The 18,182-nt window shown below is 40.3% G+C and overlaps 1 protein-coding gene across 2 annotated transcripts; it reads right to left on the bottom strand.

Annotated features, from left to right (window-relative positions):
* Positions 1–5,847: 5,847 nt before the first annotated feature.
* On the bottom strand, positions 5,848–12,295 carry LOC308411868 (transmembrane protein 235). Of its 2 annotated transcripts, XM_080905907.1 has the most exons (5): positions 11,930–12,295; positions 11,798–11,845; positions 10,821–10,898; positions 10,222–10,359; positions 5,849–7,239 (listed from the first exon to the last, which is right to left on the bottom strand). In XM_080905907.1, the coding sequence occupies exons 1-5, from the start codon at positions 11,979–11,981 to the stop codon at positions 6,995–6,997; spliced, it is 561 nt and encodes a 186-aa protein (XP_080762033.1). In that variant the 5' UTR covers positions 11,982–12,295; the 3' UTR covers positions 5,849–6,994. The 2 variants fall into 2 exon arrangements, with proteins under 2 accessions (XP_080762032.1, XP_080762033.1); XM_080905906.1 differs by having other exon boundaries at positions 5,848–7,239; positions 11,798–12,295.
* Between the last annotated feature and the right edge of the window lie 5,887 nt (positions 12,296–18,182).

Raw genomic sequence — 18,182 nt, 5'->3', positions numbered from 1 at the left:
TGGTGTACCTAACAAAGTGGCTGGTTTGTGTTGTATTATATAGCATAGCATACAACTAGTGCATTCCTAAGATTTGAAGGCTGGGCAGTGCCTCTCACTTGTCTCCTCTTCAGGGGTCTGCTATTTTCCCTTACAATGCACCAAATCAGACTCCACAGTTTGGTGTCTGTGCTGGGGGCCTTTCACTTAACAGCTTGAGGCTGTATATCAAAGAGAGGTCTTTGTTTGGGCACATAAAACATTTTTCTTCCCCTTGTAATTACAGGGGACCCCTGAATGTGATCGATTGTGGTGGCTCAATATCTTTACTCCATGTGAAATGAAAAATAAATAAATAAATAAACACGGTCGTAGCTGCATAATGCCCTTCTTTTCCATCGCAACGGTCGTTTTTAATAGTATGTTATTTTATATTCTTTTTTCTTTGTTTAATGTGTTGACACTTAACAACAGCTGGCAAACCATGGAGGAACATTTACTAATAAAAACACTCTCCTCCAGTCTTGCACGTGTCACAAAAATGGCTTGATACATTTTAAATCTTCCACAGCTGGTTAATTGGACCTTTTTTCACTGTGCGGTTCTCGAATTTGCTTCGTTTCAAGGGCACTCCAGCAGTATGACAATACCCAGTGAGTAAGACTGTTGCTGTGCTTGACTCGTGATGTATTCGCTTTTCTGTAACATTAGAGTGGGTGGAAGATTCATTATAATGATAGACTACAGAAAGAAAGCAATGACTAGAGGCACAACACACTAGTTTCATACAGCATGGGAAATCGATGGATGAAACAGTTTAATTTATGTCTCACAGCTCCTGTCCCCTGTGTGCAACATGGTCTCCTATCTTTCTTTGAATTACTCTTTCTTTAAAATACAGAACTGTTATGGTTGGATTACATTATGTCTGAGTTCCATCCATCCTTTTGCTTCCACTTATCCTTTTCAGGGTCACGGGGGGCGCTGGAGCCTATCCCAGCTCTCATAGGGTGAGAGGCGGGGTACACCCTGGACAGGTTGCCAGTCTGTTGCAGGGCTAACACACAGGGACAGACAACCATTTGTGTTCGCATTTACTCCTATGGGCAACTGCACTCCCCACTAACTGCATGTCCTCCGGTGGGAGGAAGCCGGAGTACCTGGAGGGAACCCAAGCAAACACTGGGAGAACATGCAAACTCCACACAGAAAGACCCTGACCTGATGGTGGAATTGAACTCAGGACCTTCTTGTCACGGGTTGCTCTGAGGATCCACTCGCAGGACTCCGGAGTTGTGTTTTAACAGAGACGGTTTATTCACAAAATCTTCACCGAGTGTATTTACAGACAGTGCGAGGACAGTGCTATATACAAGATGTGAGAGGCGGGGTTCCAGGGCTCCAGGGAAAACAAGGGAATCACACACGCGCTCACGCCAACCTCTCTCCGCTAGTGACCAGTCACCTCTTACACACTCCACACGGGGAAACACGGGGACGGGTCCGGGGAATCTAGAACAGAGAGACAAATGTTAACTTTCTGAGACGGAAGAGTGGGAAACTAGGGCTCGACGTGTACTGACTAGGGTCTCACAACAATCCAGCGTTGAACAGCTGATCTCCTCCTTCTGATATACCAGCTGGTCTGATGAGGTCCAGGTGTGCATGATCCGGGAGGGCGTGGACCGAGGGCGTGAACCCGCCATGAGTTCCGCCCCGGCAAAACAGGGAAGGGGGAGAGAGATGCTGATCAGTGCCTTGCCGATCCCGCAGGCCGTGACACTTCTTGCTCCTTGCTGTGCAGCAACAGTGCTAACCACCGTGCCTGAGTTATCGTGCTATATTTGGGAAATATGTACTATATTATGGAAACTTCACTGTTCACAGCAACAGTAAATAAGGTGTCTTAGTAAGGTGCTGGGCTATCACCTGCTCCCCGATCTGTCTGTGTTTTGTTGACTAACACCTCAGTAGAAAACCTTCCATAGGTGTCAATTTAGGCTGAGATTTGGTGACTGTTTGTGAGGGTTGTAGCACATGATTCACATAATTTCATAAACCTCAAATCATTCAGTGATCTCTCGTGCCCTATAGACAGGTATTGTTAGACAAACCACTCTTATCTGTATAGAAGAGCCTCATTGTGAAATAAAGCTGATTATTCAGAACAATTTTGTGCAGATAGGCAGTGACCCTTACTTCTAATTGGATATGTGGACTGAAACCATCCCAGTAAAATACTTCCTGCATAAATAAGCCCCTGGATCCCCTGAGTAGTGGGTTCAGATGTTTATAATTTCTAAATAGTTGGAACTACGTCATATTAGCCAGAAACGTTTGCCAAACTGTGCAGGCATAAACAAAAACACAAGCCTGATTAAACTTGGAAACATGGCCAGAACAGAACTTCAATGACAAGACAAATGTTTACAAAGACACGGCAAATCAATCTCACACAAGGACTTCTTGAATGGGATCAATTTACTGATTGATAATATATTTGAAAGTTTTAGAAAACAGCCTCGCTTTTGATCAAAGAAAGCGTTTCTGTTAGAAAAAAAATGGATTCTTAAAACTCAATGCCTAAAGGTTGTCTAAGACAAAATTATTGCACTCTGTCTAGGACAAGGCCGCAACCTGAAGAGTAATGGATTCGCACCAGCTTTGGCGTTCTTCTGCCAGTGCGGATTGAATTATTATGTTCCATAAAAGTTTAATGGAATTTCAGCAGCCCTAATATATAAAAGAGGGTTGCAAGACTGAGCCACTGTGCTTTGGTCCCCCTTTTATAGCTTTCTGCTCTCTGTATCATCTGAAACTGGTCCAGTAGCTGCTAAACAAACAGCTGAGTGGACACGTTTCATGGTTTGGGTTTTGATTGACTCGCCGACGCACATGAGATCATGTTGCAAATCACATTTAGGCAAACGCAAGCACACATTTTAATGCTTAAGCATCTATCTCTGTCATGAGCACCCTTAGCGAAGCCTTCTGCCCTCCTTTACCCATTAGAGTGCTGAGCTGTATAATTTTGAAGTGTGTTTAATGCAGGTCCATATCCTGGGGTTGAAAATTCCACTTACAAAACTATTAGCCAAAATTGCATTTTATGTTATGGCCATCACTTTTTTTCCTTGTGCCACAGTTTATGAAAGCAACCAGTGGAAGACCCTTATTATCAGGTACCCTATAGTTATGTTGAAGGTAGGCTGCTAAAAGCTGAGGATGTGCAGTATAATGAATAGCCTTTAGAGTTTTCTTTCAGATAGTTCAGGTTGTTTTATGCATTCGATTTTTTACTGTAAACACATTTTCTCTTTGAACAAAAATGAAGCTTTTTAACCTGTATGGTTTATATTTCTTTGCAATGTATCAATACTGGGAACGTGTCTATAAAAAAATTAGCAGAGCAGCAGAAGGTCCTTAAGGTCCTCACCAGGATCAATATCTGTTTCAGGAGCACCAGAGCCCTGCAAAACAAGCTTCAGCAGGGCACTGGTGTGAATGTCTCTGACCGGTCAATCAAAAACTGACTTCACGAGGTTGGCCTGAGCGCCTGACATCACCTTGTGGGCCCTATACGCTGCCCAGTATCCCGGAGTCTATTTGGGCTTGCAGCAGAGGTTACCAGAATTTGCAGGTCCATCACTGGTACCCTATTCTTTTCACAGATGAGAGCAGGTTCGTCCTGAGCACATGTGACAGACGTGAATGGGTCCGAAGAAGCTGTGGAGAACATTGTGATCTTCTCCATGATACGTAACTTCAATAAGGAAGATCTGTAGTCACACATCTGTCTGTTTCCCAGGTGTTGGCGGCTAATCTAAGCTTTACATCCCTTCCACTTTCCCACGTTTCGAGCTGATTGTGACATCACTGGTCTAGTCCAATCAGCTTTCTGGTGGCCTCCTTCGGGCCAATCAGCCTTCATGCCGTGTACTTTAAATCTCACTGTGCATCTGTAATTCTTCCTTGCAGATGCCTTGATGAAACCAATCTTCTCCACATCACCCCCTCTCCCGTCACTCAGGCTCAATTCAAGTCTCCATCTTTATCTCCACCAGCATCTAGACTCTGTTGGTGGGAATGTCACAACTCCCATTCTGCTGTGACGGGCTCTGGGACTTTAACCGCAAACTGAATTCTGTAAACCATGTTCAATTCCTTCTAACAATCTCTTCTTATTGAACTGCCTGTAGCATTGTTCAGTGTGACCAGTTTGGTGGTGGATCAGTGATGGTCTGGCGAGGCACCTTGACCTCTATTAGGTACCAGAATGAAATCCTTAAACGTATTATCAGGCCCTGCGTTGGTGCAGTGGGTCCTTAGTTCTTCCTGGCCTCATGCGGCAGTTCCTTAAGGATGAAGGAATTGATACCCTTGACCGGCCTCCACGCTCACCTGAACTAAATCCAATATAACAACTTTGGACATTATGCTTCAGTCCATCCGACGCTGCCAGGTGGTACCTCAAACAGTGCAGGAGCTCAGTGATGCCCTGGTCCAGATTTTGGAGGAGACCACCCCTCTCCCAGGGCACCATCCGTTGTCTCATTAGGACTCATTGTCCGGCACATGGGGGCCACACAAACTACTGAGTACCATTTTGAGTTGCGAGCTTGGTGCATCTATTTTTTCTACTTTTTTTTTTTGGGATGTCTTTGCATTTAGCCCTGTGTAGGTTGAGAATAATCATTTTACATCAAAGTCAGTGGTATCCTTTTGTTGCTAACACAGTACTCGTGGCTCCAGATGATACATATCAGTATTGATATCCAGAATGATTTTTTTTTGTCTAGTGAGATCTGATGTGTTTGCATAATCGTCCTTTATTTCTTTTTTGAGCAGTGTATTATTTCTGCTGTTCCAGCAATTATCAAAGTAAATGTTAGTAAAGTACTAACTATCCTGAGTCTGTGTTATATAATCATAACCAATTACACAGAGATTTGACTCTGCAAGGATGCTTTGCATATGAATGAATGCATCTTTTATGGACAGCAGCGTTGCAGCATATTGTTCAGGCATCTCTGAATTCCTCTGAGGCCATCTCTATATCCAGTAGTTTTTTTTCCCCTCTCCCCACACTCTTCCTTTTCTGTCTGGGGGCTTCATTTATATTCACAGACTCTACCAAAAGAAACCAGATGCCCACATTCTAGTAACTTCAAGACAAAAAAAAAAAGAAAAAAAAAAAAGAAAGAAAGACGTAAAATGCTTGAGAAGATTTTGAACTTTTTTGGAGAGTGTGTCCTCAGCAAAGATGGACAGCATTAATTATATTTAAACTATAGTGGTGAACGATTTGGCATATATAGATGTTTATTGTGCTTTTTTTGAAGGTACACTAACAGGAAAGTCAAGATTTTAAAGCTCACCTATAATCATGTCGCCTTTATGCCACCTGACATGCCAACAATAGTTTTGATTACACTGTATTTCTTTCCTTTGAAATAACCCATTGCAAAAGAGTCTAACAAAGCAGAGTCCAGCAAGCAGTCTTGCTGGTTCTGGTTGAGCATGAGCACTCTTTAGAAACAGGCCACATTTCATTCAGGATGGAAGTTTTTTTCCAAGATCAGCTTGGCTCCACCAACTCCTGACAGATGACATACTCAGGCTGAGGGGTGCCCTTCATCCCTGCTCCAGATGAAGCCATAAGGAGCCTCTACTGTGTTACTTACAGTTTTCTTTGGCCCTACTGGTGTTCAGTTGTGATTTACTCCGCACAAGAAAGTGATCAAATTTCCTCACAACAACAGTTGCGGCTTTAAATAATCAAACTGTCACAAATCGTCACACATTTGTGAAATTTTATTCAAATCACAGGTAATATTCTCCTTTTTAATTCTGTTTGAAAGTTATATGAAACATCAATCTGGCTTTTCTGCCACAGCTGCTCAGTTATGAAAACATAAGGTCTGTTATGAATGCTTTTTAAAAAAAAAAAAAAAAAAAAAAAAAAAAAAAGGAAGACGACGACATCATAAAGTCTTACAGCAAATGCTTAATGTTGTGTTTTTCACAGTGTTCACTTTATTTGAATTACAGAGAAAAGTCTTTCCAGAACAGACAGAATCTCACAATATTGAGTCATTGGCGACAGTAAAGCAGGCAGCGACACATGCACATATTCTTTACTGCTGAAAATAACTTGCAGTTGCCCCAGGAGTGCATTTATCTTTAACCTCATTTCCATGATTAATGTAAGGACTGGTGGGTTAGCTACAGAAGTGTTTCACACAGACGCACAAACTAACATTTAGATGTTGCTGTAGTCAAACTCTCAGCACCAAATGACTTGACGTCTGCATCATTTCTTTGGAGGTTTTAAAAAGCTGTGCAATGCAAATTTCCCCTGGCATTTGGAGAAACGGTGTAGCAGTAATTCTTTTATAAAGTATTAGAAAGGATAGAAACTACAGTCTGATACCGTCTAGTCTCCCGGGTGGCTTTTTAATGCCTGGTGGTTTACTTTTGCAGAATCAGCAGCGTTTCCACTTGAATGAAGTACTTAACATTACTGATGCACACATGCTTAAATACACTAAACCATATTCGAGTCCTCTCAAGTCTTATCGAGCATGCATCAAACCAATTAAACCATAAAATATAACTGGTCCTTTGCTTAAAGCTTTAACTTACCAAATTATACAGCACCGAGCCTGAAACATGTGAACACATTTAAAAAAAATAAATAAGAAAATAAAACTGCCAATCTTTACAGTAACTACTCGGAAGAGTAAGCTTAGTTTTCATGTCTGGGTTTGATTTACTCTACAACATCACGGTCTACAAGGACAGTATGTCACAGCTAGCCTCTGAAAACAATGATAAAGCAGATGTTCAAGAGCTTCTGTATCTACAGTTGCAGTTTTGTAAAGCCAGCTTGCAGAATGGTTTATCTTCTTGGCCCCTGGCCTGTGTGACCAACTGTTTTAGTCAAATAAATAAAATCAAGTCGATAAAAATTGAAGATTTCTGTAGTTTCACTCAGAAACCAGAATGTGCGACTCTACAACATGGCAATGGCTACACCAGAGTCATAATGTCCCTTCATTTGTGTTATTCTGGCAGCCAGCATGAGCAGCAGGCCTGTTGCCACCTCCAGGCTGTAGGAGAGCCAGGCTGTGGCTAATGACCAGCCAAACGACACGTTCACATAGACGAGATTCTCTGGGGGCACAGTTCGCTGGAACTCCTCCATGGCCTGATTGGAGTATTTGATGTAGACGCTAACCCCAGACAAGGTGAAAAGACCTGATGAAGCACAGACAGACAGCTCATCAACTCAAAGGCCTTATTAGACTTTAACACATTCCCTTTTTAGCTGCAACAGAGAAACAGATCTATCAGTGGGAAAGAAAATTACAAAGCGCTTGAGCACTATGATCACCTTTATGCATCACACTTAATCGGCTTTTACAGTTAGGTCATTACAGTAATGACACATTGATGAGCAAATAATACTTCCCCCAACGCATGCTTTGCTCAGTAGACTGTTTAAGATAATATAGACATAAACGCGCTCACGTGTACCAATTTAAAGCGCCGGCCAATTCAAATCAGTCTCAGGAAACGTGCCCACAAAGGCGGCTCCAAATTTAGTCTGGCCTTAAGTGTGCTTCTAATATTTTTTGATTTCTTGTGTTCCCAAACGGACAGATGAAATGTCCCACATAACAATTGCCACAGAGGCGAGCCGACAAGAATAACATCATTAAACGTCAACCTCAAAACATTGAGCCATTAAATAAGCAATTCAGGTCGACCTTTAGTCAGACTCATAGGGAGGAAAAACCAGTCTGAGCAGTCGTCAATTGCAATTAAATCTAGTTAATTACCGATGATTTAAATGCAGAAGAAAAAACCCCAAAACAAATAAAGAGTCACAGCTGTGGTCTTCCTTTGCATGTACTGTGGTTAATTTGCACATCAGCAAAAAGAAAGTGTGTGCATTTCCCAAGTACAGTACATTATCTGTGCAACACTTTATGTGAGACTCATGCTGTTACACCGCTGATGCCACGCTAGGAATTTAGTAAACATCTGTTGAGCTTACTTGACAAAGCAATACTAATTAAAATACCACCATGTGAATGAAGTGAATGTATTTTTTTTTTTTTTTTTTTTTTTTTTTTTTAAACCTTGAGCTGAACAGCTAAAGAAGGACATTATTACATATTTCCCGAGATAGAAATGTCAGCTTTGCTATAGCTCATATTTATAGCAGGTTGCCCCCCGCCGAAAAATCCAAAGAGATTCATCAGTGCTGCAGTATGTGGTGCGAGTGGGATTACGAAGACCTTCACCAAAATATCAAACTTAAAATACGTAGTTACTGCGAATGCACCGCATAAGGGGAGAAAGCACAATAACACAGACATCCATTATGCCCGCTTTCTTTTCTTTTATATGATCAGTGGTTTTGAAAGTGGCAGAGCTTAGTGCTTGCGGGTCTCCTGGAGTACACACGTGGACAGGACATTCGATAGAAAGCATTAAATTATCTCTGTTTCTATGTGACACTGGAGGTTGAGCATGTCAGCAGAGATGGCACACTGTATAATAAGTCCTATGTCTGTCACAGATTTGCGCATTTACCCTCAATTTCAACCAAATAGAGATTCAATCTCATTCCACTTGAGTTCAGACCTAATCAAATGGATTCTTTGATGGATATTTATGGCAGCTGCTCAACAGCTGAACCCTTCACTAGAGGGGGAAAAAAAACCCAAAAAAACAAAAAAAAAAAAACCCAAAAAACCCCATTTGTGTTACAGTATTGATGACAAAAGCAGGCCCTTCCACTGCCATTTAAAGGAGGAGGGGAAAAAAAAAAAAAAAAAAAAAGCAGAGCACGTGTGATTTGTGCGTGATTATGACACATTTGCACTTACATTTTTAGGAGAGCGTTTCTGATTTGACTCTTAATAAGAGCAACTTTCTGCGTAATAGAATTTATCGCAACCAATTCCTGCAAAAAAGGACAGATGGAAAATGACATCAGAAAGTGCCCACTGGTAATTCCAGGAGGAAGTCTGACTGCATCTTTCAATCAATGACAAGCTCTTCAGTAAATTTGAGCCACTTCATTGTGATCAACAATCAGCCTCCATGCTGCAATCAATTACGTCAGTCTCCATGCTGAGAATGTTTGGTGGTATGGTTTCTAAAATTATGTTCATGCTCACCAGGAACCAGCTTGCAATTCTGATTAATTTAATGCAAATGTGACAGGGAAACACTGAAGCTGTTTTCACACATCACCCCCCCCCCCCACCTTTACAAACTGTGTTAGGAGAATCAAGTCGGTACGCCGCCCAAAGTTATAATTAATGCTCTTGCAACTGGGAGTTGTAGAGATGTGCTGTCTGGATAGAGCGGACAAGAAACAGGACTCACTAGCTATCAATCCACCAAACAATTACTCGTACTATTCTCGGGTGGGTTCAATTCGACATGCCAGACTTCACTGTCAGGGATGTCGAGTTAAAGAGCATTTAGCACCCGATTAAGTTGGGTTGGACATACTAGTTTTATTCCCACCAAACACTTCAACATGGTAGAGCTCAGTGAATATGTTCTTTTAGCACGTGGCGCCTCAAATGATGCCGTCATACCACCTCTCACTGTGCCATTATGTCTGCATCTGAATGGAGATAGTCACGCTGTTTATCGTTTATTCACAAAATCTAAGGAACAGACCGAAAGGAGAGAGAAGTGCTGCTCACAGCAGTCCAAAAGTGCTCTGTGCCTCGGATCCTTATTTTCACCATTAAATCCCCATCTTCACCACTCTAATAACAGTCTGTGTGAAAAGATCATTACCTAACTCAACTCAATTAAGCTGAATGGGATTTTTAATGTCCGCACAGAGATATTTAATACGTTGCTGCCGATTCGTCTTCTTCAAGATAAAATATTTACATAACTATAATCACCGTTTTCTCATTGGCCATCGGCCAGCTCAAGCACACAGTTTATGTCTATAAAGGCTGAAATTAGATACTACTGGAGCCTCTACTCACAACCAAATCCGATGTGAGAGAGAACAGCTGAAAACGTGCTTCTCAGGGTCTCTTAGATGCACGCGCAACGTACCTGTAAGACCACGATGTGTCGCCCACGTGCGTTTTCACGTTTGCTGTGCGTCTTGCACACCGACATAAACAAGCAAGAGCACACGGTGTGAATCCGGGCTCAGAAAAAGAAAACAAAGGGAATTCTGTGGGGACTTACTGCAGAGGAGAAAGTAGGATGCTGACGCAGCCAGCAACTTTGGACTGGAGGCCAATGAGCTGACAAGTCCAAAGATCCAGCCAAACACCAGGAGGACGAGGCTGAGAGGCAACAAAATGACCACTACTTTGTGCAAGCCTGCAAACACACACATTTGAAAAAAAATATAAATATATATATATTTTTTTTTAAATCAGCGATTTTCCAATTGACTTCCATCATCCAGGGTCCTGCTGATTTTTTGTTCCCATTGTCAGTACTGAAATCAACTAGCAGAGACACCATTGAGTTCTTCTCCCACAGTGGACAGTTTATTACTGCATTTTATTTGTCAACGTTGCAAGCAGGAAGTGTTCCTGAAAACCCTAACAAAACTGATTTTATCTAGTAAGCGCAGTTACAAAAGCACACTTGGAGGGAAAAAACCCCCAATCTCGTCATGTTAATTTGCAGGATGTGATTAATTGCATAGCATATCTTGCAAATGCAGATGTTTTGGGCTTCCAATCAGACCTCTAATCCTTACTGCCAAGAACATACTCCCGTGTGGCTACCATTACCATTTTAAAATGCATCACTTGATCAAGGAACCCACTCACCGACAAGGTGCCTTTCTGCCTCTGTCAGGTTGGACATATTTGCTGTGAAAGAGGGGGTGACTGAACTCCAGTTTGCTCCTGAAAATGTCAAATGAAAAGGTTACACATGACAGGACCAGTGGCAGAGCCCTGGGGACTTTGCAAAATTGCTCTTAGATGTGAAAAAATGTGGTATTAAGTGTGGGAATAGTAGACAATATTAGAAAATAAATAATAGTTTCCCTTTTTGCTAGGGAATCTCCAGGTGAGCACTGCCTGATTAGTTTCATGTTGGATCATTACTTGGCATTTATTGCATGAACTGTGGGTGCCGCCCGAAACAAATAGAACACATTTGGGACCTCAAGCTGGAAGCACATTATATTGCAGCTGTGCCAAAACCATCCTTCACAAGCTCTCCTTGGTCTCCTGTGTGTTCTCCTGCAGGTGGCTGCAGAAACTGGTATGTGTGGGGTAAAAGTTGCTACTGTTAAAAGCCATTTTCCTACCCAAACTGTATTCCACAATTAGAACATTTCAGGCTTCATTTCACTGCATGAGAATTGAATTTCTGTGGATTCAAGGTAATGTTGCAAGAATTTGAGTAGTCCGTCATTTAGAATATCCCCATGCTTCTCATTTCCAATATAAAGGCACTGGGATATCAGCTTCTCCGTGCATCAAGTTCACCTAAGATTAGACCAATGAGGATTAAATGAGGGACTGCTGTTGATCCATCAGAAACTAAAGACAATGTTAAACCTCTGCAGCACTGCATGTAACCAACTAGAGTGAAATCAAGGGATTTATTAGTGTGCCAATTTGAAATCTGCACAAATCAGAATGAACTTTTATAATTTTTTGAGGAGGCTTCTCAAAATTACCTCTGTGAGACGCAGGTCAAAAGTTATGCGAATATGATGGCTGATTTTTAACAAGTCGCACAGCTGTAAAGACCCCAATAACAGCTCATTAAAGATGAAGTTAAACTGACATACCTTCAATAATTCTCCACAGTCCAGAATGGGAACTCAGGTCATCTGAACCTGTGTAGTTGGGTTTGTTCACATCAATTATGTACCAATAATCAGTCCCAATCGCTACGGCGAGGAAGCAAAAACTGAGCAAACCTGTAAGTCCAGCCGATAGAACCACCGGTCCGTACTTCATCGTGCAGCCCATATAAAGCACAGTTTCTCGTCAACGGGAAGATTTTTCCTTTCTTTATTGTTGTAAAATGGGATCTTCAACGACACGCCAATATTTCAGATGCGTAAAAGCGCTCCAGCTAAATCCTTCTCCGCAAAGTGCCAGCTCCCCATCCACAAATATAGTTCTAGAGCAAAATAAACAAATTAATAAAAGAAATCCGGCTCGGCAATGTCAAACAAAAAATGCAAAGCGAGACAAATTAGACGAAAAAATATTTTTTGTCAGTGCCATCGCATAACACATCGCATAACAGGTAGGGATCCCGGGCGTGTGCATGGTGGCTGTAAGTGCTCCACGATCAATTTAAATTGTCAAATGCGGGAATATAACAACGCACTTCCGGTGACGATCTCCAAAATAAAACTACATCCGTGGAACGTCGATCGGTAACATTTTGCAATTATATTTTGATTAATATAGATACATGTAATATAATAAAGACAGGACAAAAATATTAATAGAAATCAACGATTTAATAAACAAATAAAGGCTGTTTGAATAGCTGGAGCAACAATAGATGTGTCGAAAAAAAACCACGTGACACACACGTGAGTTTAAGTAGGAAAAAAGGTCTAGAAGGTAGGTGATTAAGCTTTTTTTCAGTGAGACAAAGAAAATGAATTAATGTAACGTCTTCACAACTTAATGACATGATACAAATTAAGCACAGCTGTAAAACAAAATTATGTAAACATGCTATTCACCACTTCAAAGTTTGAATTCACTGCAGCTAGAGGGTTTGGACAAGCATTTCACCCCATTCGTCCTTGTAAAACTGCTCTGGAGCTGTCAGCTTGCACTGGGGATGGTGAATAAAAGGCAATTTTCAAGTCCTGCCACTGTTCTTAATTGGAGTGAGGTTTGGACTCCGACTTGGCCACTGCAGGATGTTTTGAGGCAATCCCCGTGTAGCTTTATTGCTTTATGTTGGGCTATCTCACCGGGAAATTCTCTTGTTGTCTGCTGGATTTCCCCCGTTTTCCACCAGAAAACAAAAGAAAATCAGACTTCTTTGCTCTTGCTTTTCGTGCTCATTGCACACCCACGGCTGCAATCTCATGTCATCCAAATAGTGGTGTAACATATACACTTTCTAATGACCCGGTCGAGTGTAATTGCACACTTCAGGGTAATAGTGTTTCATGGTTAATAAGTGATCCAAGAAAACTGCTTCTTTAAAAAAAAAAAAAAAAATCTACTCTCTAATTAAGAAGACTGAAATGTGAAGTCTGTTCTTATGGCTTAAGGGAGGCTGTGGACGGCATTTTTTTTAAAAGGCACTTTTCTAACAAGGACTTTCATCCTATTAATTCTAAGATTATTAGTCACATTGAATACTCCCTTGTCTTTAGTTAGAACAGCTAAGGAAAGGTAGAAGTACTCATATGGCATGTTTTTCTCAATTTTGGAAATTGGTTTAAAATCTTTAGTTTTTGCATTTACACCCAGGCAGTTAAGGGAAAGATAGATTTGTGTGGGCTGGGAAATAAATCTTAATCAGTGCAGTTTTCAAAGACATCGAACCTTGTCCGGCCTCTTTGTAGTTTAACCCTTTACAGCCGATCGGAGCGGGCACGCTCTGTTTTGCGTAACTATTTTTAAATCCCGGTAGCTCTGCAACCAAGTAAGCTAGCGCAATAATTTTTTTTTGCATATGAAACTGGAGGAGTTGTACTTACATCTTATGCCATCAGCTTGTCCTAGGTCACAGTTTCCTTCCACATATAGCTTTGCAAAAACTGCATAAAAATCACTTGCAGCAACAAAAACATGATATTCCAGAAACACGCTTCGCCGATCCATCAGCTGTTTGTAACACTTCCTACGTCCATCAGCGCGAACTATCACATGACCGCATGACCTGCCCGAAACCGGAAGTGACGTCATTTTGCGGAAATGTAGTTTTTTTACGATCGGGGCCTTATGAGCTTGTGTTTTACTTGTTATGTGTTTTAAAAAGTTATGTTTGACTTTATGACTTTCTGTGTCGTTTCTGGGATGCTTAAGACTCATATTGCACTGCTGGAAATAGTTTATTTTGATGCATATGCTGTTATTTTGCAAATTTGCACTATAATATTTATTTTCGTTTTTCCTGCAGTATATAAAAATTGGTGTATTTCAAAAATAAAACTATGAAGACACTCAAAATAAATTTCCTGTGGTGGGAAACTAGTTTGTGTAACTTTTTTGTATTTACAGTTTTGAGGGATAAGCCTCTTAAATTTCTCTAACTAGAAATATATATTAAAAAAACAAAAACGATTTTCAATTTTTTTGTAGTTTATTGCACTTTTTTGCAATTTATGTAATTACTATGCACCTAATGCAGACATATTATTAAAGTTTGGGCTATAATGGTTGTATTGATGTATAGCAACTTGAAATGCTCCCAAAAATGGCTCCACAGCATGTAAAAATATAATATAAGCTCTGGCGAACTTGGTTCTATGGTAGGTCTTAAAGGGTTAACTGGTTTTCAGCTGTGTCTCCTTGAATGCACCAACTCCAACACGTAGGGGAGTCAGAAGGGTACATCTCAATAAAAAAACACTATGCAGTGAAACAGAATTAATTTTAGTTATGCGTTTAGCCCAGAGCACACAGACAAATTTCTGCGTGAGCCACAAATAAAAATCAATGTCAGCGTCTTTATTAAAAAACTAATACATCAATTGTGTTTAAGGCAGCTGAGCTCTCTGCGACACGCCAAATCTATCTTTAATAGATTTTTCACTCATCACGATTATTATTGAGTGGGTGGACTTTAATTAGAGAAATATTGTCATTTCTGTTATAGGATGGGTTTTTGTTGGAGAACACTCCTAATGAGCTAATTTGTCTTAAATATAAATATATTTTTTAAAAGTGAAATTCCATTTAATTGACATTCCAACTAGTTTGTGTTTAACCTGATTTATTGACTTTTGTTCCCTTCTTCTTTTAACTATTGTTTTTATTTGCTGCACCACTTTTTTGCACAATGTCTGAGTCTTTACTGGGTGGAATAAAAAAAAAAAAGGTTGTCCATACTTGTAGCCTAGCCTTACTCCAGAACTGATCAATAAGTCAACTTTGATCCCTGGCATCTCTTAAAACTTCCAAGTCCAGGCACGCTGCACGCACTGTTCAAGCAGGGCTGCTCTGCACATGCTTTGTACTGGGTTGAAGATATTTTGCTAAAGTACTTTACAAATGCATTTCCAAACAAACAGAACACAGAGACCTCATGTGCACCTGTAAACCTAAGATAACTTTTTTAGTTCTTTTCCTGAGAATAATGCAAATGCCATCCTGGGTGAAAAGCGGGAATGAAATGTCATGATGTGTCAGAGTTCCTGAGACTCAGTAATTATGCAATCATTTGAAGGAGTCTTGAGCAGCGGTTGACACAGTCAACACAGGTTGGCCTCTTATTCTGGAGACTTGTCAGTTATTTGCTCAAAACCTCTGCAAGCACTTATTTCGAGAAGCTATTAAGAGTTTTAATTTGAAAAAAAAAATAAACTTTTGTTTTAAAATGAACAAACATCCACCGACAGAATATTCTAGGTGAAACTCTTCATGCTTCATTTAACCCTTGTGTGGTGTTCGTATTTTTGTTACACAGCCAGTGTTCATGGGTCTGGTGGACCCGCTAGAGTTTTGGCTTTCCAAATTAACACTATCAAACAATTTTATGTTAAATTACTCAACAGATGTTTACTTCATCCCAATTACAAGACATATGAACAGCAAACATGGTTAATTTTTTCCCTTTACCTTTGTTAGATCACATTTATGAATTAATGTGCTTCTCGTTTTTCTTTTATATAAAATGTTATAAATAAATCAGTTATAATCAAGTGGAGTGAGTGGAAAGACACAACACATTTACACGTGAAAAAATAATTAATTGTTTAATTTTTCTTTTGAAAAAAACTGAACACGGGTCTCACAGACCCGAACACCATACAAGGGTTAAGTAGTACAACACCACTACTAAATGACTGAAGTATTTTCATCCAGAAGAACAAAAATTGCTCTGTGTTGAGTGCAGAGTAAGAGCAAATCATGTTTTCACTTTTATAACAACCATTTCAAATATTCTTTATGCTCTTTTCCTGATGTACTCCATTCCATTTCACAACTGTGGACAACTGTGTTTCATTTTCAACTTGCAGAAATTGTTCCTAGCTTTTATTTTGGTATGCATGCCTTGCTATATAAGCTTTGATACAACCCAACAGAAAATCACAGATGCCCAGTCGAATGATTTTGGGCTGCTGTCGTGCATATTTTAAGCCTGCTATTGCTAATCTGTCTTTACAGATTCATAAAAACAGCGTTTGTGAAATTGACTAAACCACATGTAATCGACTGTAAAGACTTCGAGGGCAGTGTAATGTAGCAACAGAGCTTCAAAAGGTAAGCAGAAAAATTAATTTAATTAAAAATTCAAATTAATAAGAGAAGCACCTCTTTCTCCTGTCCAGTTTCTTCTCTCTTCACAAATAAACCAATATGCCCTCTGCCTCTTTCTCTTTCTCTGCCTTAGATCTTGTCTGTCTCTCTTGTTGTTCTGAGAACTGACCCTGCCAGGTCTTTTGTGCTTACCACTCTCAATTTAAGGTTGTTGTCACTCTTATCCTTCTCAGTTCTTCAAGTTGTTTTCAGTTTCTGGTATCCTAATAATCCAATAATCTGACGCTCAGCTTTTTCTGTTTCAGGCTAAATAGCATTGATTCTGGTTTTAATGACATTTTTATTTATTTAAATGAATATCCAATAGTTTATGTGTTTGTTTCTTGTCTTTGCCTTAAATTTGCTCGGTCTAGTTTTTGTAGGGTCTGTGTTAAAACTGTCTTTTATTTAGCTTGCCTCTGTCAGCCTTTCAGCTTAAGGTCACAGGGCTCCTTTCCACCTTTTCCTCTTTGAAGCTTTTCCATTGATTGGAGTTGGGCTTACTGGCTCTAAGATGCTTATAGAATGTCTTTGTTTTATGGCTTTATAGCAAAAGTGAAATCGGTCCATTCATAATGACGGATAAACTGTGTTTTGCTTCATGGTGGATTATTATGACAAGCAACTGTTATCTCGTAACTTTGCACTGCAAGCAACAATGTTATAGAAAGTGAAACTGGTCCATTAAGAATACATTTGTACACTGTACACATTCGTACAGCCCGATCCGATGGGGAGGTGTGGGAAGCCAGATCGGGCGCCCCCCTTTCGGCTCTCCTCTCTGCTCTCTCCTATCTTATCTTACTTACTTGTCTTACTTCTCTCTATCACCTTTTCTGTCCCTTTGAAGAAATGAGGCTCCATAAATGTTAAAGAGGTAAGTATTTCTCAGTTGCAGTGAATAGATAGAATAAACTGTAGAAAACTAAACAGCAGAAAGAAGAAGAGAAATAACAATTTTAACATAAACCAGTGACACACTCCAGGGCCTGATCAACCCTGGGAGGGCCTCCTTGGATGAGGGTGTCCAGTGACAAATGGCCGAAACACACAATGAATCCAAGGTCCACTACTGACGATGTGTCCCAAATTTCAGTATAATAATTTTTATCAGATCTCTAATCCCTAAACCTAGCCAAGGAAAAATGGCAGATTAGTTTTGGTAAAAGAACAAAAGTTGAGGCACACAACGATAACGATATGTGCCGCTGGTAATGTTTCTGGGCTGCTTTTCCTCATAACAGCCATCCCTCAAGATTTTCTCCATTTAAAGCCATGCATTGTCAGGGATTGTAACATCTAGTCCTTTTACTGAATCTGTGTGTCTGAATTTGTAACCCTCACATTTAAACCCTCAACACCGGTCATCTCTGACCTCTTCCCCTCCAAGATGACATCCAATTCAAAGAAACAAAAAGACATTCAGCTGCACAGCGTGTCTGCCCTAAAGCCACTGTGTGTATTTGCGTGTTGTGTGTGTTCTACTGGAAAGCTGCTGCCAATCCAAGGAATTAGCTGAACTTTCTTTAAACTTCATTTGCATAAAGGCTTAGAGAGTCTCGACCATCTGCTTAAAACGACCACTTTGTTTTCTTGTCTAAGGTGTATACTTTTGAGATACTCTAGCAGATCTAATTAAAAAAAGAAGCAAGCCAAGCGCGTGGTAATCTAGCACAAATAAGTTTACCGTAGTGTTGCCGTTTCTTTCCTCCAGAACACCGACACGCA

This window comes from Rhamphochromis sp. 'chilingali', assembly GCF_963969265.1.
Source record: "Rhamphochromis sp. 'chilingali' genome assembly, chromosome: 15".
NCBI classification, from domain to species: domain Eukaryota; kingdom Metazoa; phylum Chordata; class Actinopteri; order Cichliformes; family Cichlidae; genus Rhamphochromis; species Rhamphochromis sp. 'chilingali'.
The sequence above is the reverse complement of the archived record's forward strand: the minus strand, read 5'-3'. Positions and strand labels throughout refer to the sequence as shown.